General features: G+C 43.8%; 1 protein-coding gene across 2 annotated transcripts in view; it reads right to left on the bottom strand.

The window, feature by feature from the left end:
* ext1a (exostosin glycosyltransferase 1a) overlaps window positions 1-25,529 on the bottom strand; it is a 46,549-nt gene extending 21,020 nt beyond the window's left edge. For both annotated transcript variants that reach the window (XM_062985260.1, XM_062985261.1), the window contains exon 1: window positions 24,089-25,529. In XM_062985260.1, the coding sequence (XP_062841330.1) occupies window positions 24,089-25,008 (920 nt within the window). In that variant the 5' untranslated portion in view covers window positions 25,009-25,529. The remainder of the gene's footprint in view (window positions 1-24,088) is intronic.
* Window positions 25,530-26,126: the final 597 nt, after the last annotated feature.

The following is a 26,126-nucleotide window of genomic DNA, read 5'->3' as shown; positions in this document are numbered from 1 at the left end:
TAAATCGAACGTGTTTTAAAATATTTGAGAACGTTCGGCCTGGATGAGATGGATTTATATGGTAATGTAGCTTCTCCACACCAAACTCTTTATATAAAGTCTTAAAGGACAGACACAGTCATGCAGGGACAGGAGAGCACCTACCCCGAATAGCTGCCATAACGGTGAAATGATTTATTTCAGATCATTGATCATTTCAGATCATCACACACACACACACACACACACACACACACACACACACACACACACACACACACACACACAAACTAATACTAGTGTAATACCAATACTAGTGTAAACTAATACTAGTGTAATACCAATACTAGTGTAAACTTTAACTAGTGTAATACCAATACTAGTGTAAACTTTTACTAGTGTAAAACCAATACTAGTGTAAAGTAATATTAGTGTAATACCAATACTAGTGTAAACTAATACTAACGTAATACCAATACTAGTGTAAACTAATACTAGTGTAATACCAATACTAGTGTAAACTAATACTAGTTTAATACCAATACTAGTGTAACACTAATACTAGTGTAATACCAATACTAGTGTAAAGTAATACTAGTGTAATACCAATACTAGTGTAAACTATTACTAGTGTAATACCAATACTAGTGTAAAGTAATACTAGTGTCATACCAGTACTAGTGTAAAGTAATACTAGTGTAATACCAGTACTAGTGTAAAGTAATACTAGTTGAAACTAATACTAGTGTAAACTAATACTAGTGTAAACGAATGCTAGCGTAATACCAATACTAGTGTAAACTAATACTAGTTTAATATCAATACTAGTGTAATACCAATACTAGTGTAATACCAATACTAGTGTAAAGTAATACTAGTGTAATACCAGTACTAGTGTAAAGTTATACTAGTGTAATACCAATACTATTGTAATATCAATACTAGTGTAAAGTAATACTAGTGTAATACCAGTACTAGTGTAAACTAATACTAGTTTAATATCAATACTAGTGTAATACCAATACTAGTGTAAAGTAATACTAGTGTAATACCAGTACTAGTGTAATACCAATACTAGTGTAAAACTAATACTAGTGTAAACAGCGCTCCTGGATAAAAAGGTTGACCCATCTAAAGGAACTATATCCATGCTGAGAAGGCAATTTCAGATATAATTACATTGAAATCTGGTCCTAAAGAGACTCCCCCAAACACACACACACACACTCAAATCTGCCTGCATGTGTGTAAACAAGACCCCAGAAGCACATGTAGCTTACTCATCCTGCCCAAAATGAACCCTGTAAAGCCCTGGTCTAGACCTGAGGGCATCAAGTCGTGTCTTTTAGGCTAAAATGAAATTAGAGACAAGGTCAGCCATGCAGATACCGATACACATGCTTATTCCATTAATTCGGGGGGAAAGCACCATGAACGATGAAATAAATGGAACCAAAAAGCCAAACGAGTGTGTTGATGCTAAGAAATAAACTTCCTCCAGAACTGAAACCTCGGCTATAAATAACCTGCCAGATTTTCTCATTATTATTTGGACAGGATATAACTATAGACATCCCGGACAGGAGTCTGTACGTCTCTGCCAGCTCGCCAGGCTGTGAAGATAATGAGCAGCAGGCCCTCGAAGAATGCAGCGGCACGGCCGTGTGGCCCATTATCCTAAAAGGTCAGGATTAAAAAAAGCGAGATGGAAAAGCTCACGCTATTTGTGACTAAAGGTACTAAACCTTTGGACCTTGACGGTGTGTCCTCTGTACCTTTATTTAATCTGCTATCCGTCGGCACAGGTTCCTCAGTTCTGGTCCTGAAGACCTCCTGCACAAACTGAAGATCGTTTAACTCCCAATACGCCCGACGCAGTTAATTAAGAGTTCGATAATTCGCTTTTTTTAGGCTGATCTGTTGATTTAAAGGTACCAAAAAGGTTTCTAAGGTCCAGTTAGCCAATGCAATTGAATGGATTGGGTAATAAGTTGGGAAAAAAGCTTTTTAGCAGGGGCAAAGCAAAAATAATAACAGCCCGCTGAGATGTTTAATTGCTTCTAATTTTATTTCTACCCCTAACATGGGGGGAACCTGTGGGAGTCGATTGTATATGGAGCTTGTGCGCCGTCATGCACGGAGAAAGCACCGCGGCCCCGTGATTAGCCAACATTTCACGTCGGCAGCCTGGTTAATGCTTTCCCAGGCCATCACTGCAGGCAGGTAATTAGTTTAACAGCGCGGAGGGATGAAAGAGACGAGGTTCCTGGCCGGCTCTCGGGTTATGGGATCGCGAGGGGAAGTCAAAAGTTTCACGGAGGTGGCAGGAGGAGCCTGACGTTTTTATGACACGCTGCCAGTTTCGAGAAAAGGGAGCCAGTGTTTCACGCCGGGGCACCAGGTGCAGCGGAGACACCCGATGACCTTCCTGTCTGAAGACAGGTTTCTAACACGATATCTTATAAGATATGGAATAAATGTATTATTAAACGTACGTTCATCCTCGACTAGGTGCAGTGACAAACCCATACGACACCATGGAAGTTTAAAGTTCATATTTTGGGCGCGCTGTGCTGCTAGACAGTACAACAACATTCAGACCTCATAAAAACCGTTGACCTAAGGGGCAACGCCATCCCACCAAGGCCATAGCTATAAATATAATGGGGTGGGGGGTTAGTACCATTCTAAAACATTCCTACCATATCAGTCACAACTGGAACACTGATGGATCCTGACATTACGTAAAGCTAGTGAGTGGAATATGTTTATTTATAGAATTAACATGAAAACATGTATCTCCACTTTTAGCGGTTTTCACTTTTTTACATGTGTTGATTGAGGGTATAAATCTGTCTGTCCAGAGCAGCGAATATCAAAATGACCAATGAAAAGATGAAAAATCACGCAATATCTTTAACAAGTATCTCCATTGGCTGCTAGACCTGTCCATCAAAACCATGTATCTCCTCCTCCCTCCCCTCCGCTACTGTTTTTTTATTGTTTTCTTTATTTTTATTTTTTACTTTATTTTGTAATTGTATTTCCTAAATATGTAACTGAACTTTGGCAATACGAATGCTCATATTTTGTCATGCCAATAAAGCTACGTTTGAGTTGAAACTTCTTTGCTGCGTCCGGGTAGTTCGAGCCGTCAAGGTAAGAATTAAACTTCTGCTTCTTTTTAAAATAAGCACTTTGGTTTCTAAAATACGGGATTATTTGTCACAATCGTGTGTGAGCTCGCGTTCAATATGAGTGGTTCTTATTACATGTTTACTTTAAGATTAGCTTGCATATTGACTAGCCAGCTAACTTTAGGCAGCTAACTTTAGGCAGCTAACTTTAGGCAGCTAACTTTAGGCAGCTAACTTTAGGCAGCTAACTTTAGGCAGCTAACTTACCAAAAACTAACTAGTTCACTTTGTTTTGCATGAACTCTGTCCTTTTCAGACTAGAAATCTCTTTCTCCTGAGTAGTTATGTGCAGTGGTAAATGTAACGTATTGTATCTAAACTGCGTATCTGTGGTTTGTTTGCACCGTTACTGTCAGGGGAAAAAGTTTTTTCCTTTTCCTGAAAAGTTGGGTTTTTGGAGATACGTGTTTTTCATCAGACAGCGACGATATCTAAATACACCCCCCACCCCCAGTATATATTGTGATAATGGCCTTGCGTCTGACAGATAAAGCAGGGTCAGTTGGACTGTTTAATATGCTCTCAGATTCTATATTGACGTCAAACCGCTTTATTGTTTGGCTTAAAGTATTAAAGTCAATAATTTGTATTTCAAAGCATAAAAGCTTTAAGGTGCTTGGATAAGTTTGCTAGCTCACTACTGCTGAGATCTAAGGATCGAATTTCAGTGGTGCTATCGGCCAGTTGGGCATCCAAATGTCCAGGAGGCGGGATGAAACAGCCTAGCCATTGGGAGGTGCACTTGTCGGTGTGCTTTCAGCCTGGATGAAGGAAATAGGAGGGCTGCATCAGGAAGGGTGTCCGGGGTAAAAACGGTGCCAAGTCTGATATGTGGACCAGATCTGCTGTGGCGACCCAACTCTGAGCTGTAGGAAATGAATTCTGACGGCTTTAACAGTCAGAATGAATCGAACAGTGATTTATTGGTTAATCGGTTAATTAGTAATCTCTACAATCAATCAACAAAGTCATAAATACTGTGCAATAAACAGCTCGAGGAGCACACGATTTGGTGCACACGAGTAAGTTCTTCAGTTCTCTTCTATAAGGATCATCTCAAATCTGACCACAGAAGCACCACTTAAAAGCCAAAACGCTCCAGTTTACAAGCCAACATTCATTCTGTAGATAATCTAATGTGTGAAAAATCTTGTGCAGGTTTTGGTGCTCCTGTCAGCCTCATCCAGGCCGAAACAAGTTCTTTCAAGCTGTAGATCTAAAGCGGTTGGTAGCTCCAGGCCATAAAATTCTTGGTGCATCTGGGCAGATGATTCGCTCCGCTGAAAGGTTAGACGGCCCATGTGAGAGTTGGCAGGGGGCACTTTCATGACGTGACCCATCTCATAATCTCAGCTGATGGCAAAGAGGATATTTAAGCAGGTAGAATAGAAAGAAATCAGGCTATATCTCACCGGGTGTGTCAGGAAAGTTCCTACGAACACATCACAGCTTACTCATGGGGGATCCATTAGATTTATCCAGAGTAAAGTCGTAGGTAATTAATAAAAATAAACCTTAAAAACAGCAGTCAAAACTAAAATAGTCAGACAGAATGCACTGATGCAGCTATATTTACATTTTCAGCATTAAGCAGACACAAAGACTGTATACATTGCAAGCAATTGAGAGTTAAGGGCCTTTCTTAAGGGCCCAACAGTTGCAAGCTGGCAGATGTGGGGCTTGAACCAGCAACCTTCCGATTACTAGTCCTGTACCCTAACCACTGAGCTAGCCCTGCTCTTTAATAGAATAGAATACGTAGATAGAACGCCTTTATCTGTCATCTATACATATACAGGTGTACAGTACAACGAAATTCTTTCTTCGTGTATCCAAGCTTGTTTTGGAAGCTGGGTTGAAAGCACAGGGTCAGCCATTGTACAGTGCCCCTGGAGCAGAGAGGGTTAAGGGCCTTGCTCAAGGGCCCAACAGTTGTTGCATGTCGGAGCTAAGATTTAAACTCTCAACCTTTCAGCTGATAGCCCAAAGCTCGACCCACTAGGCTACCACTGTATCCAAAGTGACTTACAGTAGTGTGACAGTATACAGTCTAAGCAATTAAGGTTTAAGGGCCTTGCTCAAGGGTCCAACAGTGATGGTGTTGGAACCCTTGACCTTTCGATTACCAGTCTAATACCTTAACCGCTAGACTACAACTGCCCAGTCAGCTAAAGAAGCAACATTACTGAAATAAAACTGTAATGCACATAGTTGATTATACTGTATTTTAAATCTGTAACTAAATATGATCAAATGGTTTTATACTGTGCAGCACCGCTGAGCATCATCACTCAGAACGATTACTGCAGCCACTAATCCATGATCTACATTTTTTCAGCATCTACTGGTCAGTCAAGCCGATGAATAGATTGCGGGACTCGGGTGGCTGGGATTCGCCGGTGGTCCTAAATCTGCTCACTTCAGCGATCGTAAAAGTCGGCTTGTCATTTCAGATAAGCAAGTCATCGCTAGCCTGGGAGCAGCGGAAAAAAAACGGCGGTTGCGTCTGGCTGACATATCGGTTCCCGCCATTCCATGTCAAACACATCACCTACTCGGTGCTGCCAAGGTCCACAAATACATCATCCCGCTTAAGTACTCGCAGAGCTGGGTAAATAACCGACGGGCGCTCATTACGCTCCGGCGGGCTCCCCGGGGAGGGCTGGCGGCTCGCGCCGAAACAACCTGCGTTCAGGTACAACATGGCGTTTACCATGAGGTTAGACACCACATGACCATCTCTGATGAGTTTACTTCTCAAGCTCACGTCTAAATAATCTGCATTATGAGTCCGATAACTTATTAGAATCCTCTCTGCTGAGGCAGCTGATCAGGTGGACAGTAGGCAGACTGACCCCATGTTCCCTTCACCTGCCTTTTCCCTTTTAATGATCATTTCCCCAGTGTCCTAATAAGATCACACCAACAGATCTGCAGTTTTACAACAACCAGGTCTCCAGATTTCCCATCAAACCCACACCACTCCCAGCGTGAGGTTTCATCGCCAGGAGAAATGTCGTCATTGTTAGTGAAAGCCCAGAGCTAGCAGTGGAAATTGAGATTGGGGCGGAGGTGACCTTTCCATTAGATTTCCCAGCATTCCTCCGTCTTAGATGAAGGCGGACGTGCCCGGGCCTGGCTTAAATCCTCAGCCATCTCTCAGTCAGAGGCGTGGGATCGCTGTGTAAATGACAGCCTGGCAACTCTGCCTCGCTGCTCTCACAACGTCTGGACAAATCCGAACCATTCTGACAGGGTCTTGTTGTTTAAAACAGCGGTTCTCAGGCTTTTGTTTATCCTTTGATGGCCCACACGGTTTGGCAAAGGTTACGCAGAGCCATCAATGAAAAACTAGCTTGAGGAATGTTCAAACTATTTAGCAACTTGATAAAATTCTAGTTTGGACTAGTTTGACTGCACCCGGTAGACCAAGCCACGAACAATTACAATGAGAACGTAAAGAAGCTTTGACGGATCTTCATCAGACCTTCAAGTAGATCAAGAAATGCACCTTGGAACTCTATTCCACAGAGAGAAACCCATACGAGTTCATCTCAGATGGACCGAAAGACAGCGGGAACACATGCTTTGGTCAGATGAGTCCACGTTTCAGGAAAAACACCAACAGCGAGTCTGCCGTATCAAAGACGCAAGGACCAGAAGTCCAGGTGGCACAGCGGATAACCTGCTAGTGCGCCGAGGCCGGCCCCGAGATTCTGAGCTCCTGTCGGCTGAGCGCCCTCTAGCAGGCTTCCAGTCTGCTGGGTGGGAAAGACCGGACTAAGGGCTGGGGTCATTGACGCTGTGTAAGGACCTTGGTTGCCCAGGGAGCCTGTACAGAAAGTGGAGGAGCGCACAGATCAGCGCAGAGATCGGGGCATGGCTCTCCGTACACTAAGCCGACCTCGCGTACAAATTCACCGAAGTATGGAAGGCTAAGAAGGGATGGGTGGACTGTGTACACATCGGAGCGTGTCCTTGGACGCCGTTGGGGTCACCAGCAGCGGATTGGCTATGCTAAATTGGGAGAAAAAAGGGGGGAAAATACTCAGACACAAGGAGCATCCAGGCTGTCATCAGTGAAAGATGCAAATGCCGACATCTGTCAGTAGCAACAGCGTGGACGACTTGCGTATGTGTGAAGGTACCATTAAAAGGTCACACAGATTTTAGAGAGGGATCAGCTACAATCAAGGCAACGTGTTGTACAGGGAAGTCCATAATTGTTCTCCATGCACAACAACAGTGTGGCTTCACGGAGTGCATGTGCTCGACTGGCCTGCCTGCATACCACATTTACGTCCTATAGAAAATGTATAGTACGTCATGAAGAGGAGAATCAGACACCGGTGACCATTCATTCAGATTCTAAATACCCTGGTTCGAATCTCGACTCGGTCGGCTGGGCACAATCGGCAGTGCCTGCAGCGGACAAAATTGGACACCGAGTCTGCTGGGAGGGAAAAAGGCCGGACTAAGTGTTCGGGACCCTGGTTAGCAGACCGAGGCGCCTGTGCAGAAGTGGATGAGGCAAAAAAGAAGGGGTTGAGGAACTGCACACGCATCGGAAGGGGCATGGAACAGGCAAATATACCCTCCTCAAACACAATCGGGATCCCCGGCAGCGGAGGACTAATTGGCTGTGTTAAAATCATGAGAAGAAGAGAGAAAATGCATAATTCCACTTGCACAACTGCAACAATGAGCATTTTCAGTTCCCAAACGATGTAAAACAGGTGATGTAACAACATGGTAAACCTTCCTCTGTGTCAACTTCTTCGATCGAGTTGCAGGCATTTAGATTTTGTTTTTATAACGTCGTGTTATCATATCATAATATTCAGAGCAGGAATAAGTGTTTTATTGGTCTTGTACTATATACACTGATCAGCCATAACATTAAAACCACCTCCTTGTTTCTACACTCACTGTCCATTTGATCAGCTCCACTTACCATATAGAAGCACTTTGTAGTTCTACAATTACTGACTGTAGTCCATCTGTTTCTCTGCATGCTTTGTTAGCCCCCTTTAATGCTGTTCTTCAATGGTCAGGACCCCCACAGAGCAGGTATTATTTAGGTGGTGGATCATTCTCAGCACTGCAGTGACACTGACATGGTGGTGGTGTGTTGGAGTTTTTAAATACCGTGTCCACTCACTGTCCACTCTATTAGACACTCCTACCTAGTCGATCCACCTTGTAGATGTAAAGTCAGAGACGATCGCTCATCTATTGCTGCTGTTTGAGTCGGTCATCTTCTAGACCTTCATCAGTGGTCACAGGACGCTGTTGGCTGGATATTTTTGGTTGGTGGACGATTCTCAGTCCAGCAGTGACAGTGAGGTGTTTAAAAACTCCAGCAGCACTGCTGTGTCCGATCCACTCATACCAGCACAACACACACTAACACACCACCACCATGTCAGTGTCACTGCAGTGCTGAGAATGATCCACCACCTAAATAATACCTGCTCTGTGGTGGTCCTGTGGGGGTCCTGACCATTGAAGAACAGAGTGAAAGCAGGTTAAAACGGTATGTAGAGAAACAGATGGACTACAGTCAGTAATTGTAGAACTACAAAGTGCTTCTATATGGTAAGTGGAGCTGATGAAATGGACAGTGAGTGTGGAAACAAGGAGGTGGTTTTAATGTTATGGCTGATCGGTGTATGTATGTTTTCAGTCTATATTATTAAGAAGTGTGGGTGTGATTTTTTTTTTTGTTGGTCAGTGAAAACTTGGAGTTTGTACGTGGAACAGTAGTCTGAACGGTAATCCTAGAACCAGAACCAGCAAAAACGACCTAGCATTAATTAAAAGCAGCTGGAACACAGGTCACGCCTTTAAGCCCGTAGCAATGAGCGCTTGATTGTGGACTGACACCTGCGCTCCGGCAGCTCCTAAATCACGGCCGGCCAGTTTTAGTGGTTCTTGGATTACACCAGTCCAGCCAGACAGAATTCCTCCGAGCGTTCGGTGACTCGATTTTAACGGCGTACGTTTTCCTGCCTGCCGACGGTGTAACTACGAGCGCAATAAATACATTCAGCTAAATAAACAAACACGTGTTTGCTCGTCCGGTGACGTCAGGCGGAGTAACAGGGGAAAGTCCGAGCGCCGAGCGTAGACGGAAAACACGTCGTTTTATTATCAAACATCTGCAAGGTTTTTAATTATGTGTCGACTGATGTTACGTTTCCAAACCATGAACCCAAAGCAAAGTTCACTAAGAGTGATCTAAAATAAACACAACCCATACCAGATGATCTTCTCCACGCATCCACGTGAAGCCAAATATTTATTTATTTACTTATTAGGATTTTAACGTCATGTTTTACACAGTGGTTACATTCATGACAGGAACGGTAGTTACTCATTACACAAGATTCATCAGTTCACAAGTTTAATCTCAAACACGGTCATGGACAATTTAGTATCTCCAGTTCACCTCACTTGCACGTCTTTGTACTGTTGGAGGAAACCGGAGCTCCCGGAGGAAAACCACGCAGACACGGGGCGAACAACCCACACACAGAAAGGACCCGGACCGCTCCACCTGGGATCGAACCCAGGACCTTCTTGCTGTGAGGCGACAGTGCTGCCCACTTAGCCACCGTGCCGCCCTATTTCAAACACAGTCATGGATCATTTTGTATGTCCAGTTCACCTCACTTGCACGTCTTGTGGGAGGAAACCGGAGCACCTGGAGGAAAACCATTCAGACACGAGGAGGACATGCAAACCCCACACAGAAAGGACCCAGACAGCTTTACCTGGGATCAAACCCAGGACCTTCTTGCAGTGAGGAGACAGTGCTACCCACCGTGCCACTGTGCCACTCATCTCAAGAAGTCTACTGTACTTGAAAGGAAAAGCTTTCTTAATTCTGATTGGCCAATTTACCATTCTAGCATAGAAGTGTTACTGTATTGGGTTGTTTTTACCCTCCAACAAGTTGTTGTTTGTTCTAATATTCAGATTCTGGTGTATTATTCAACATTTTCTATATAATGCACCAATAATTAAATATTGTACATCTGCACATTTTATGGCACGGTGGGTAGCACTGTCGTCTCACAGCGAGAAGGTCCTGGGTTCGATCCCCTGGTGGGGCGGTCTTGGTCCTTTCTGTGCAGAGTTTGCATGTGTGTCTGTCCTGCGATGGACTGGCGCCCCGTCCAGGGTGTTACTGTGTGCCTTGCGCCCATTGAAAAGCAAGGATAGGCTCCAGCACACACTCCGAGACCCTTATTGGATAAGCGGTTAAGAGAGTGAGTGAGTGAGTGAGTGAGTAAATATTTTAGTCTGTTTTTGGTGACACAGAATGAGAATCTAATTCACAACATTGTGTTTGCTACAGTCTACAGCAATGGGCCAAATTCCAAACGGCTTTTCAACATACTAGTTTATGCAATTCATGAGGAAAAACACACTCACGTTTACAAACTATTCAGTGAATCAAAGTCTCACGATGTTCGGTTAAAATCCTGCATTAATAAAATCTCGCTCTCTTTTATGAGTTTATTTCTCTGATATAGAAATCACATGGATTTAAGATCAGCAGTGAAGATTCTGAACCATTCCCAGCTCAGATTTACTGATTTATAGATACTGCGGAGTATCGTCTCGTGTTACATATCATCATATATATAATAACACAGCCCTATAGATCCTATCACACAACACACTGAGCTACAGCACATCAACATCCTGATTCACCGTCCTGTAGGAGCTCAGTCACAGATGACACATTTCCTCTGGTCTACAGTACATAGAGGGCAGAAACGGTGGATCGAGCGGGTATCGGAGCTTGTTTCCAATTGTGACTTGCTCCTAAAGCCCAGGAGACAAACGTGTGAGGTCTCTGAGACACGGAGACGAGCTACGGGCTGACGTCATGCCTCCCTTCAGGATTTATATTTTTATATTTACAGAGCGGGTTTAAATCCTGCTGCCTGGCTCGGCGGCAGATATGCAAAGCGCGATGGAGGACCGTAAGTAAAAGGAGAAGAAGATAACGGGCTTTGACGTGGCTGTATGTAAATATTTACCGTTTACTCAGGAGTAGGATAAAGTTCTAGGACCGAAAAGATCAATAAATGCAGCTTGTAAAGGATTTTATTGTTGAAAAGTTACATGCCGTTTTATTAGAAAGACTATATTCGCTTGTACCAGTAATGGACGGCCTATAAATCACTGATGATGGTTAAATCAGAAACAAAATTAAATACTAGCACAAAGCCACACAGTTTAGGCTGTTTTACACTCATTTTTAAAGCCAAACATCCATTTAAACTTCTTGGTTGGATTGTTTACATGTTCAAAAGCTGTTTTTAAACTCTGATGCACTTAGTTCACACTACACGTTTTTTGCCCTGATTTTCGCTCGGCGACTGGTCGGCGCTAGATTTGCCGGCTCGGAAGCAACTCGCTGTGTGTGAACTACTCAACAACTCGATCCGAGCGGCTCGCCGAGCGCCGAATCGAGATTTCTAGCATGTCAGATATCTGATCCGAGTTGCACAACTGGCAGTGACTGCTATGTCGAACGTAGATACAACAAGATACGGTGTGAGGGGAAACGCAGGGGAGGAGTGTAGAAAGGTGGGACAGGGGCGTAATATAGTTTATATCAGAATTAGGGCTGTCAAACGATTAAAATTTTTAATCGCGCTTAATCTCAGAATTTCATATAGTTAATCGCGATTAATCGCATTAAATAAAATCTGTGTAAATGTTATAGAAAACAAGGTTTTTTAAGTGAAATGTGAAAAGTGGACGTTTCTACACGAAGTGAGTGTGTTTTGACCCTTTTGGGGCTTCCATAGTTCATGGACTAGCGTGCTTGACTCCGGTATTCAGTGCCGTAACAGATTAAGTTAATAAAGTGTTTTGCTCCCGACAACTTGTGAATATACCGTGTATTTATTTCTTTATTATGCAAGTGCATCCCTACGACGCTCAGTTATATTATTTTAACAAACCGCAAATGAACAACGGTGGCAAGTCCGACATTAAAACGCTGGTTCTACCAGTCAAGTCTCAACATGAACTAGAATTTGCGTTAATGGCACTATTTTTTTTAATCGCGTTAAATTGAGAATGCGTTAATGCGTTATTATCGCATTAACTTCGACAGCCCTAATCAGAATACATCAGCACACACACACGTTTTACAGTATTTCTGACCTGATCGTTCTCTACAAAACATAACACCAACATTGCAAAAATATTAATTAACCTCCAACTCACTATAGAACAATCCATACTTTGTGTAGCAAAATCCACTCCGATTCATTTATTTTTCCTCCTTGATTTTATGCTGCACATCAGCGCACAAACACTTTGATCGCTCGCTACTTGTCGATGTGTATTTTTGGACGTGGTATCATTAAACCCCTCGTCGCTTCTCGTGTGTTTTTGTAAAAAAAAAAAACCAAAAAAAAAAAAACCCCAAACTTAGGTTTGGGAGATCAGAGAAGCTCGCCTGCGATTCCAGTTGGTGATAGATGGTGTAGTGTGAAACCCCCTATCGCTGATCAGTCATGTAGTGTGAAACCCCCTATCGCTGATCAGTCATGTAGTGTGAAAGCCACACCGACCTGAAAGACTCCCGAGTGCAAAAGATTCAGTCGTGTAGTGTGAACTGTACAGCGACCCGACAAATCAGAAAGTCGTGTAGTGTGAACTTGGCATTAGGCTGCAGATTTCCAATCCAGCTCCAACGTGGGACTGGGGTTCGCTTCGAGAAGGCCTGAGTGCGGACCACAAAAACTATTTAGCAATTTCCTAAAGCAGAAGAGCAGATTTTTAGTAGGAAAATGTGGTTTCGCGCTGTCGTACTTTGAACCTATCATCACCATACAGTAATGATCTGGTGTGGCGCGCCAGGTCGGCTTTAGTCCACCGTCACGGCTCTTTGTAGGCCAGAAAGGCTGTGAACCACTGGGTTACACCATCATGAAGCTGATCTATCATAAGATCCAGTGACGAGGGAACGCCAGGCAGCATCGTCCATCGCCATGACAACCACTAAAAGACTTTCATCTGTGTTGTTGATACTATATACGGTCTAGTACATTAGATTTAAGAAGTTGCAAAACCTACATAATAGACACTATATGGCCAAAAGTATGTGGACACCCCTGTTAATTATGGAGATCAGGCTTTTTAGCCACACCCTACTGGTTAAGGTACTGGACTAATAATCGAAAGGTCTCTGGTTCAAGCCCCACCACTGCCAGGTTGCCACTGTTGGGCCCTTGAGCGAGGCCCTTAACCCCCAATTGCTTAGACAATATACTGTCAAAGTACTGTAAGTCACTTTAGATAAAAGTGTCCGCTAAATTCCGATGTCCGTTTTGCCACCGATTTATCCTGGTCAGGGTTGCTGTGGGTCACTGGGTGAAAGAAGACACCCCAGACAGATAGCCAGTCCATCACAGAGCAAACATACACACATTCACACACACATCTCAAATTAACCTGACTAAGTCTTTGGACTGTGGGAGGAAACCGGAGCACCCGGAGGAAACCCACTCAGACACAGGGAGAGGACATGGACCACTCCACGTTCTCGCTGTGAGGTGACTGAGGTGCCCCAGAGAATATGAAATTAATAACATGCTCTTAATCTTGTGGTAACAGTTTCATGAGTTTGGTGTCCAAGTTTCAGCAGCTTGCACAGAACCCTGACCTCAACCCTACCGAACACCCTGAACCAATCGGAACGTCTGTATTTTCCCACACTCGCGAACGTCTTTCCAAACTGGGATCCCAGACGAGCATCGCAGCGTAAAACGTGAAGCTCGGGTTACATCTAAACTGCAACATCATCCAAACCCGGGAGCAGGAGTGAACCTGAGCCCTCGCGGTGACAGCTGAGAAAATAATATCGCTCTGATCCTACACAGACCTGAGCAGATTACTAAGCGTGCTCTGGACTCACATCTGTCCGTCGTTAAGCTGATCGAAACGCCCGAGCGCACCAAAAAGTGCAGCAGAAACTTGCAGCGAGTGATGGGGGTGAGAGAACCTACAAAATAACAGCAAACCCTCCAAAAATAAAGCACATCGAGCATTTTTGACTTTCCCAAAAATCACTTTAGAATAAGAGTCGCACTCCATACCGTCTCAAAACTGTGATTTTAATGCTTAATAATAATTCACTTTTTCACTATTGAATTAACATAAACATAAAGGGGACAATTTAATGTTATGTTATGGAATTTATTTGATTCAAATCAACATTAATTAGGATTACATTAATTAGAAGACAGTGGTAGCCTAGTGGGTAGAGACTTGGGCTATCAGTTTATTAAAGGTTGAGAGTTTGAATCCGAGTCTGCAATGCAGCCACTGTTGGGCCCTTGAGCGAGGCCCTCAACCCTGTGTGCTCCAGGGTTGCCATACAATGGCTGACCCTGCGCTCTGACCCCAGCTTCCAAACAAGTACACGTGTATAGAGCCTAGGCAGTTATAGCCTAGTAGTTAAAGGTACTGGACTAGTAATTGAAAGGTGGCTGGTTCAAACCCAACTACTGCCAGGTTGCCACTGTTGGGCCCTTGAGCAAGGCCCTTAACCCTCAATTGCTTAGTCAATATACTGTCACAGTGCTGTAAGTCGCTTTGGATAAAAGCGTCCGCTAAATGCTGAAAATGTTCGTTTCTATTCTTCTATAAATGGGCAGGAGAGAACACAACTTCCCTTAGAACACTTTTGTGTATTTATTAGTGGACAAGGGCATCAAACTGGCATTAAAGATTACAGTAGGTATTCGAAAGTCTGTTTTAAATGTCTAAATCACTTGCACAGAGTCGTACCCACTTTAATCAGGCTCCCGGTTCATTAGGTGTTGCTAATTGTATAAGCGTATAAAATCAATTCTGGTGTCCAACTTTTAAGCAACCCTGTTCCAAGGTCCAAAAAAAAACATGCTTTAGTCGACTCCAGCGGCCTGCACACATCCCTGACCTGAACTCCATTAAGCACTTCCGAGATGAATTAGATCGCCGGCCAGGCTTCGTCGTCCGACGTCGGCGCCCGACTTTACTGGCTAAATGGGCACTTATTCTTTTAGACGCTCTTGTGAAAAGCCTTCGCAGAAAAGGAAACTGTTATAACACGTGGTTTTGAAAAGTCCAACAAGCAAACCGTTTCAATAAAGAAATTTAAGCTGAGAATTGCGGTAGAAGTCAATGAACCATCTGAACGTAATGCTCAACAAATCTGTCATTAAAGCATTTCCTACGCTGCATACGTATTAAAATACGGCGAATTTTTATCATCGCCCGGAGGGAACGCTCGTACAAATACGGTTACGCTGCACAGTACTCTAATTATACAGGAGACAAACCTTCACCTCTAATTATCTTTCTCTTCGAGTCTAATAATCAGTGTTAAACTTTCACAATTAAACACACGGACGATAAATTATAAGACGTGATTAACATTGTGACACTTTCGATACGCAAAATTCATCATTTACTTACGATACAGCGCTTCCACAACATTATACAAACACACACACTGATCAGCCATAACATTAAAACACTCACTGTCCATTTTATCAGCTCCACTTACCATATAGAAGCACTTTGTGGTTCTACAATTACTGACTGTAGTCCATCTGTTTCTCTGCATGCTTTGTTAACCCTCTTTCATGCTGTTTGTTCTTCAATGGTCAGGACCCCCACAGGACCACCACAGAGCAGGTATTATTTAGGTGGTGGATCATTCTCAGCACTGCAGTGACACTGACATGGTGGTGGTGTGTTAGTGTGTGTTGTGCTGGTATGAGTGGATCAGACATAGCAGCGCTGCTGGAGTTTTTAAACGCCGTGTCCACTCACTGTCCACTCTATTAGACACTCTTACCTAGTTGGTCCACCTTGTAGATGTAAAGTCAGAGACGATCGCTCATCTATTGCTGCTGTTTGAGTCGGTCATCTTCTAGACCTTCATCAGTGGTCATAGGTGGACACAGGTGGGTTGGTGGGCTATTCTCAGTCCAGCACTAACAGTGAGGTGTTTAAAAATAATACCTAATAATAAATAACCTAAATAATACCTGCTCTGTGGTGGTCCTGTGGGGGTCCTGACCATTGAAGAACAGCATGAAAGGAGGCTAACAAAGCATGCAGAGAAACAGATGGACTACAGTCAGTAATTGTAGTACTACAAAGTGCTCCTATATGGTAAGTGGAGCTGATAAAATGGACAGTGAGTGTAGAAATAAGGAGGTGGTTTTAATGTTATGACTGTGCACACGACATTAAAACTCTTGAATCTCTTGAATCACTTTCGCCGTCTGTATTTTAAAACAATCCCGACCGAAGCGCATGACGGACAGCAGTGCGGGTCTGCGTGTGAATACGAAGCTTAAACGCAAACCATAAAAATAACAGATGCGAGTAGGTTCGTCCTTCTGTTATAATTTGCGCCACACAACCCCCTCATTAGAAACACTTCAGCCAAAGCTTGTTGAGCTTCCTACCCATAATCACCCGCTAACATTGGGGTGGAGAGCACATTGATCTGTAAGCAGTCTTTTATCTCTTGAGCATCACCGTCTCATTAAATCTACCGTGATGCTTTGGCGTCTGATTACAGCCACGCTCGGCGAAAGTGGCCGTTTCCGCCGCGAGCCGAGCCGAGCGAAGCGGCTGCCTGAGAGATCGCGGCTTAAAGTATATATTAGCATAATTACACAGCAAGGTAAACCAACACATGATGACGGAATTACAAAGGAACAGCGAGTGCTATACTATAGCATGAACTCCGGAGCTCAAGCTCAGCTGTGCACGTAAGAATTCTCGATGTTTGAGCTTTTAAGTGGTTCCTGATTGCCTGATGTGATAATCCAGACTAATTTTCTGTCAGAGAAGGTGATATGTTGGAGTTTCCTCCAGACCTTGACAAGATACTATTGGTCCATGTAGTTTTTTTTTTTTAAGTGCACCCAGACTAGCCTTATTTAGCATTAGTTAACTTATAACTAAGGCTCTACCTAATTCACAGCTGTGACGATCGCGTCAAGGATCGTGAAACGAGCCTTTTCGTGTGTCCTAGCAATCCTACGGCAATTCAGTCAGCAATCGGTTAGTCAAAAAGTTAAAATGAAAAGCAGAGTTTGGAAAACTCACAACCCTTAAGGTAGTTGTGCTGTGTACTGTAGCTTCCATTTATTCTATCATTCAATTTGTTTATTTATTTTTCTATTTAATTTATGCATATTCTCCCCTTTTCTCCCAATTTATCGTACTCAATCTGTCTTCCGCTGCTGAGGGATCCCTGACTACGATCGAGGAGGGTATATTGCTGCTCACGCCTCCTCCGACCCGCGTGCAGCCCTTAGCGGAACCCTTTTTCACCTGTGCGCTCTGCATAGGCGCCTATATGTGCCAATCAGGGTCCTCGCACAGCGTTTGAAGACCCCACCCACATAGTCCGGTCATCCCACCCACATAGTCCGGTCATCCCACCCACATAGTCCGGTCATCCCACCCTAGCAGAGACGTGTCTGCTGCAGGCACTGCCAATTGTGCCCGCTGGATGGCACACAGCCGACCGGCGGCAACGCAGACGAGTTCAGAATCTCGACGCTGGTGTGCTAGCGGAATATCCCGCTGTGCCACCTGGGTGCCCCATCATTCAATTTATGAGTGTAATTTAATGCCCGTCATGATGATTTTGGAAACACAAGGTCCGTGAAATTAAGCACATTTTCCCGGTGATTTAGGTAGGACCTTATTTATAACAGAACTTCTACTCAAACCACCAAATTTGTCTTGACATTTTGATTAAATGCGTTTTTGGTCAGATAATGGATCGTGTTCCAATCATTCAGTCAAATAAAATGAACAATCTCCAAAAAAGATTGAAACCTCGATAGTGTCATGACAAACAGGTCCTCTATAAGCGCACGAAAACGATCGATTTTTATCTGCACTATTAGTACATTTACATTCATTCATTCCTTCATACAGCAGAATATTTTAAGATACATGGACGTGGCAGGAACCGGTCTGATCTCTCAACAAGTCCCGGATTTTGAACTTGTGAACTCTGAGAGCTTTGTGCCCGTTTCTAAGCAGGAATGTGTTCAAAATTGCAAAGTAAACCGAGGTGCTACAGATCCGCCTGTCAGAGAAGTATTAAAATTCAGTGAAAGCGGTGTAATCTCCAGCTCTGCCTGGAGGGAACACTTATCCAAACACACTTCTGCACTACACAGAAGATAAACCTTTACCCCAATTACATTCCTGCTCAAGTCTAAGAGTGAATATTTACATCGAACAATTACGCTCATTACGCTGTGATGGTTAAATTAGTTAATTACGCATGTAATTACGAATGTATGGTGTGACACTTACTTGAACCTTAACAATCACAAGGCTTTTCATTCCATTACTACACATGCAAATATCTAACAACATAAAACGACATTGGCGACCATTTTTGGCTGCTCCTGTATTTAAGGGTCGCCACAGAATATCCGGTTAGCGTAACAGATTTGGCACGGTTTTTACGCCGAATGCCCTTACTGACGCAACCCTGCTGCTTCTATCCGGGCAAAAAAGGATGGTGATTATGGAGCTGCTACCTAAACAGTAGCTTATTTCACTTATACTATTATTATGCATCGGTGGAATGTTAACCACATTAAAATACCTTCCTCAAGGCACATACGGAGGAGAACCTGTTTCTCAGCCCACAAGTCCGAACTGTATAAATACCAACTATTTGGAACAGCTTCCCTGCTCCGGACCTTCATCAGAGTCTGGAAATGACTTCAAAATTTCCATCTCCGTTACGTTCCAAACTCAGCCGCTCATTTTTCCAAAATAGTCTTTCCATTGGGGACGTGCCAGGAGGAGTGATGGAACAGATCTGGGGCGTCCATGAATAAGACATGAAAGGCTTAAAATCTGCAAGTGAAGAAGAGCAAAAAATGAGTAAAAAAAAAAAAAAAAAAAAAACAGCTGATCAATTATTCATCTCCCCAGCCATCAGCAGCGTGAGCTCACGCGCCGAGCCGCGTACGACGTCTTCCTCGTGCGTCCTTGTCGGGGGGAAGAAAGGGCCCATGGCTAGAGAGGAAATGAGAAGAGAATGAGCCGCCTCCTGTGCTAAAAATGTGCCGTGCATTTTTATCGCCGTAAAGCAATTACGCCAAACCTCGTCAAGGCAAAACTCATTTAATCAGTGCTAGCGCGCTACAGAGACGTGCTATATTAATGTTGTGGAACATCAGCATGGGTCAGATTTGCATTTTGTTGGTGTTTTGCTCTCAACAACCCAAGGTGAGGAACAATAAACTTAAAAATAACATAAAAACAAACAAAAACACAATGTGCTTACAAGTCTGTGGTGAGTTTAAGGAAAGTCTTTAATGTTTCGGCATAAAAAATTGGTTTGCGAGGTTTGTATTAACAGCGACCTCATGACTTGACTCAGACTCTAGCCTAAAGACTCATGGCTTGACTCAGACTCTAGCCTAAAGACTCATGGCTTGACTCGGACTCTAGCCTAAAGACTCATGGCTTGACTCGGACTCTAGCCTAAAGACTCATGACTTGACTCAGACTCTAGCCTAAAGACTCATGGCTTGACTCGGACTCTAGCCTAAAGACTCATGGCTTGACTCGGACTCTAGCCTAAAGACTCATGGCTTGACTCGGACTCTAGCCTAAAGACTCATGGCTTGACTCGGACTCTAGCCTAAAGACTCGTGACATGACTCGGACTCTAGCCTAAAGACTGGTGACTAAAGACCGGTGACATGACTCGGACTCTAGCCTAAAGACTCATGGCTTGACTCGGACTCTAGCCTAAAGACTCGTGACTTGACTCGGACTCTAGCCTAAAGACTCGTGACATGACTCGGACTCTAGCCTAAAGACTCATGGCTTGACTCAGACTCTAGCCTAAGGACTCATGACTTGACTCGGACTCTAGCCTAAAGACTCATGGCTTGACTCGGACTCTAGCCTAAAGACTCGTGACATGACTCGGACTCTAGCCTAAAGACTCGTGACTAAAGACTCGTGACATGACTCGGACTCTAGCCTAAAGACTTGTGACTAAAGACTCGTGACATGACTCGGACTCTAGCCTAAAGACCCGTGACTTGACTCGGACCCTAGCCTAAAGACTCGTGACTTGACTCGGACTCTAGCCTAAAGACTCGTGACTTGACTCGGACTCTAGCCTAAAGACTCGTGACTAAAGACTCGTGACTTGACTCGGACTTTATTTTTTTGGCATTATTGTCTTGGTGAGACCATTAAAAGGTTAAGACATGCTGATAGATGTATAAGCCATCAAAGAGATTTGTAAATGAACAATGACAATGATAAATGAAAGCAACATGAACCAACTAGACCCCTCCAAATAGGCCAATAGTTCCAAAGGCATCGATCACAAAAACTGAAAAATAACTAAATGTTTTATAAGCGCCAGGGTAAAATTTACAGCAGTATGTAAATCATTGGTTCCTCTTCTATGACCCACTCAACAAAAGCTGAGCTTCACAATTCATAGCTGGGCAGCTATAATTATTGTGCATTAAAGGTCAAACAGCAAAGATTCATAACTGTGCGTAAATAGCACAAAATCTGGACTACTGAGCAACTGAAGAAACGAAGTCCCTGAGTCTGATGACTCTCACTCACTCACTGTCTTAAGCGCTTATCCAATCAGAGTCACGGGGGGGGGGGGGTGCTGGAGCCTATCCCAGCTTTTCAATGGGTGCAAGGCACACAGTAACACCCTGGACAGGACGCCAGTCCACACACATACACACACACACACACACACAAACACACACACATTCACCTATAGGGCAATTCAGTGTCTCCAATTAACCTGACCATGTTTTTGGACTGTGGGAGGAAACCGGAGCTCCCGAAGGAAACCCATGCAGACACGGGGAGAACATGCAAACTCCACACAGAAAGGACCCGGACCACCCCGGCTGGGGATCGAACCCAGGACCTTCTTCTGATGACTCTATTTCTCCTATGTAATGCAACCTTTATGATGAAATGGGGGCGGCACGGTGGCTCGGTGGGTAGCACTGTCGTCTCACAGCAAGAGTTCCTGGGTTCGATTCCCAGATGGAGCGGTCCTGGTCCTTCCTGTGTGGAGTTTGCAGGAGCTCCGGTTTACTCCCACAGTCCAAAGACGTGCAAGTGAGGTGAACCAGAGATACAAAATTGCCCATGACTGTGTGTGAACTGATGAATCTTGTGTAAGCAGCAACTACCCGTCCTGTCGCTACTTAAATCTCGCCGTATTCAGTGTTGTTTTACGTGCATCATCGTACTGAGTGGCATGTGAACGTCTCAGCGTGTGTCTGCGACGGCCCTCCAATAGGAGTCCTGTGTCTGAGGTCATGCTGCCAGGGGTGAGGGGTCTCGCAGGGGTCACGCAGGGCACCGTCATTCACTGATGACTGAACCGGCTGTGGTGTGTAAAATGCATACGCAGACAGCAGGAAGGCCGATAGTCAGGCGCCCCCCTCTCCCACCTTTCGCCCACCCACTGGCACCAGAAGTATTGTTGTTGGTAATCTATCAGAGTGGCCCGGGGCCAGGCAGGACCCCCAGGCAAGACACACACACACACACACACACACAGCCAGGCAGCTGTTTGTTTACCAGCTTTAGTCTGGTTAAAAGAGTCAGGCTGTCTGACCAGTGTTCAGGCCTCGGTCAGCATGAACACGTCCCTACAAATATAATAGAACTAACCAGTACCTAGAACTTTAACATTTCCTCAAGCTAATCTGATTGTTAGATGTGTCATTGTTGTGTTTTTTTTTTGTCAGGCAAATACACACAAAGACCCAACAACTAAAAATAGATGCAGAATTTTGGCTGCTCCCATATTTAGGGGTCACCTAAGCAGATCTGCATTCCTGATTTGGCGCAGTTTTAAAACGGCACTGACAATCGCACCTCTCAATGGCTATGGATTTTCAGCTATACCCTACTCAGACATAGCCAATCACGTCTTTGTAGGTGCCAGACCGGCCGATAGCACCGCTGAGATACGAACCCTGGATTTTAGTGGTCGTGGGCTGTTATGATCATCATAAGTCTCTTAAAAATAACATTAAGGCATGGCTCTGACCAGTGTTTGACCAGTTACACTGTCGACTAAAAATATACCCTACTTCATGCATTAGGCTGTTTCAGCCATCCACTCCTTGGACATAGCCAAACATGTCTAAGTCTGTGTAGGTGCCTGACCGGCCGATAGCACCGCTGAGATACGAACCCTGGATTTCAACAGTAGTGGGACTATCATAAGTCCCTTAAAATAACATAAAGGCATGCCTTTGTGTTTGACCAGTTATACTGTTGACTACAAATATACCCTGCTTCATGCATTAGGCTGTTTCAGCCATCCACTCCTGAGACATAGCCAATTCTGTCTGTGTAGGCGCCAGACCGGCCAATAGCACCGCTGAGATACGAACCCTGGATTTTAGTGGTCGTGGGCTGGTATGATTGTCATAAGTCTCTTAAAAATAACATTAAGACACAACTTTGCATTTGCTTTATGCATTAGAAGAAAATGATCTTTAATGTGGATCATTTATTCTTCTATCTTAACCAGTGACATTAAACCAGTGACAGACTTTATGTAAATGTAAAACATAATAATTAACCAATAAAACCTCGGGATGTCTCAGTCTGAGCCAAAATTGCAGGATCGCTGTTATATATAAGTGCAATGACTCAATGACTCAACTTTTACAGTTTATTTCAGTGCATCTGACAGCTGGTTTTACTCGGGGTGGTGACAAAGCCTCGTTTCAGTCTTGGAACTGATGTGGTTTGGTATTTTAGGCACATAGGGTCTAAAAACAGCCCTGGTTAAATTAGAAGCAAGACGCATGGACATAAATGAAAAAAAGTTGTGATTTCATGTCAAAACTCCAGCTGATTTGGACTTGAAGAAAATGACCCAAATTGACCGGTTCAAATGTTTTATTTGATTTTTTTATTTATTCGATTTTTTACGCTACTTTATACACTTGATTGTGTTATTTATGGCATGATCAACGTTATGTTTAAGTATTTTTTTATTTCTATTTGTCCCTTTATATTTTTATTTTCATTTTAGTTTCTGCCAGGAAGTTCAGGATTGTTTTTGTGTTTTCTTGGTTCAGGGTTTCTTTAACAGTTCCAGGTATGTGTAGTTGTTGTCTCTCTCTGGTGTATTTGGGGCATTCAATTAAAATATGTTTTATTGCGAGTTGTGTTTGACAACCTGTTCTGTATCCTCAATAAAACCACTATGAGAAAGTACCTGGAGAGACTTAAAGAGCTTTTTTAAATAAAGGAAACCTGGCTGAACACTACCTTGATTTGGTGTAAAACTCACATAAACCATCTAAAAGTTATGAGATCCTGTATTAGACTGCATCTGATCCATCTAACTGAGCTTACATGCTTTTAAACAACCATCACAAAGAAAGTTGAGGTTTACTAGGAACCGGTACTTCAGACACTCCTGTACATGACTCAACAATGACGTGATTTAGAATTTCCCGAAACGATTAGTCATTTACTGTAGTATTAGATTTACTTTGTTACTTCCCTGCACCACACTGTATTGTTATTACAACCAATACACACCAGTAAATGTCATGTTTTATGCTGTTAATGTGGTTTCCTCAAGTGTGCCAGCATTATATTTAATTCAAGAGTCACGCTGGCATTAGAATCAGTTGATGGTTAAAGCTTTGAAACTGGAAACTGGAAACTGGTACACTGGCGCATCTGTAATATTTAGCCAAATTATTCCAATGTGTCATTTGCATAAAAACAAACAGTTAGTTGACCGGAGACTCTCAATACAAAAGCCACTCGAGACCAAAGCAGAGCGCACTTACCGGTCATATTCGGCGTTGTCCTTGTCACACCGGGCATCCTTGTGTTTCTGCCAGTCTTTGCCGTGTTTGCATGTCGTCAGCAGGACCACATCCTGTGAATTGTGGACGTGGTATAGAGCGTTCCGTGTATCCGAACCAATACCGGTCAGATAGCGCTTGCCCTTAAATACCAACATGTATTTCCTAAATGGTGGGATGGAGTTGTATTTCAAGTACCCCCTCTCCCCTCCAGTCCTCGGGTGATCCTTAGAAAACAGAGGTATGGAAACGTCAAAGTTGGGCCTAAAGTTCTCGGTACTGATGCTGGCCTTGGCCAACATGGCCTGTCCTATATCAAAGCCCAGATCTTCCGTGTAATCTGGCCAGGTCCCAGAGTACAAGTTGAAGATCAGGTGATTCCTCCCATCGTTCCATAATTTCGAGTTCTGGAGCTTGGCTTTAAGATTGTGTACGTACTGAGGTGAGAGCTGGTCACGGTCCAGGGTGTCCAGGTTTAGCACAAACAGGCAGGCCTGTCCCGGGTCAGAGGTGTAAAACCGAGACGACTCGATTGATGTCAAAATGTTCTGGTAGCTTTCCGAGATCCTCTCGCCCTTCTCCTGAGGGTAGACGTAAACTTTGAAGCCGTTTTTGCACAGGGAAAAATCAAAACACGAGTCCATGCGACAATGTCGACCTTTGTAAAGGCCGGCGTTGGCATTCCTTTTGAGTCTTGGCGATGCTGGAAGATTGTATTCCTCCGTCTGTGTGTGAAAAGGAAGGAAGGGTAGCAAACGCTCCGCAAAGCGTGGCCAGCGAGGTTCTAAGCCATGCCCGCCGCCCGGGCTCTTTTCGGCAACTTGGAGGCCACCAAAGTAGAGGAGAAGAGTGATGCAGGCAGAGGCGGAGAACAGGATGAAATACCGCTTTTTGGCCTGCATGTGTCCTCCAGTCCAGGTCCAAATCCTTACCGTTAGATCCAATGTGCCCCGAGATGTGGCTCTCACCGACTTTGGTTGTGAAGCACGGCCATCTTCCTCCAGCCTGCAATGGTTCAACGTTTTTCTGATCCAGTTCCCAAAGCAGGAGCATGTGGGCGACTTTTACGTACCATGCACTTACCTCCCTCTTCAACTTGTAGCAGCTACTAACCTGACCTGCCTTCTGGATGGACTTTAACCTCAATGACTTACACTTAGAACACTTCAGGACCTGTTCATGTTGAGTTTCTCACAAAACACACACCACAAATCTCTCCAAAAACAAAAGCTTTTCTTCCCACTGATAACTACACAAGAGATGGGTCTCAGTGACCATCCACAGTAGTAGAAATTAATCAATTCATACTAATTGGAAACTACAGTATAGTGGGAAATACTCAGTACTCTTGGAAAACAGACAATTCTCTCATAATACACAATTTCTCCCATTACAGAAACTACATAAGGATCTTACTTCAAGGAATCGTTTTCCAAGGGATTCAAAACATTTTCCAAACAAGTCCATAAACCCATCTTATTTAATTCTGACAACTTTTACATTTATATCAGTGTTTTACTGGGGGAGCTTCGGCAGAAAAACGAATAAAGCCGAATAAAGCCGAATAAAGCCGAAAAAATCCGAAAACAGCCGAATAAAGCCGAATAAAGCCTTACATTTCCATACATCAACAATATGCCCAGTATCAGAGCGGCTACACCTCCTACACAACCGCGTGTTTCACTAACGTCAAAACAACTCATAAAACACGTCGCGCCCTGTTCGTTTAACCCAGTAAAATATTACTAAACAGCGGGTAAAAGTGAAACAAAACCGCTGAAACTCCGGTGTGTCCGCCGCTCCGGCGCTTGAGTTGTTCAGATTGTTTCAGTGTAGCATACCAACCCCTACACAACGCCTGCTGACGTGACGTTCTTCAACAAAGACACACCGCCATCCGATTGGTCCGATTTGTCAACGTCACGCACGAGAGAGGCGGGGTTTCGATAGCACCCATTCACCGTCGTTGTTTATGTGCGCGTACTAAATCACACTATGTTCCCTATGTAGTGCACTACTT

The sequence above is a fragment of the Trichomycterus rosablanca genome, chromosome 23, assembly GCF_030014385.1.
Source record: "Trichomycterus rosablanca isolate fTriRos1 chromosome 23, fTriRos1.hap1, whole genome shotgun sequence".
NCBI lineage: Eukaryota > Metazoa > Chordata > Actinopteri > Siluriformes > Trichomycteridae > Trichomycterus > Trichomycterus rosablanca.
The sequence above is the reverse complement of the archived record's forward strand: the minus strand, read 5'-3'. Positions and strand labels throughout refer to the sequence as shown.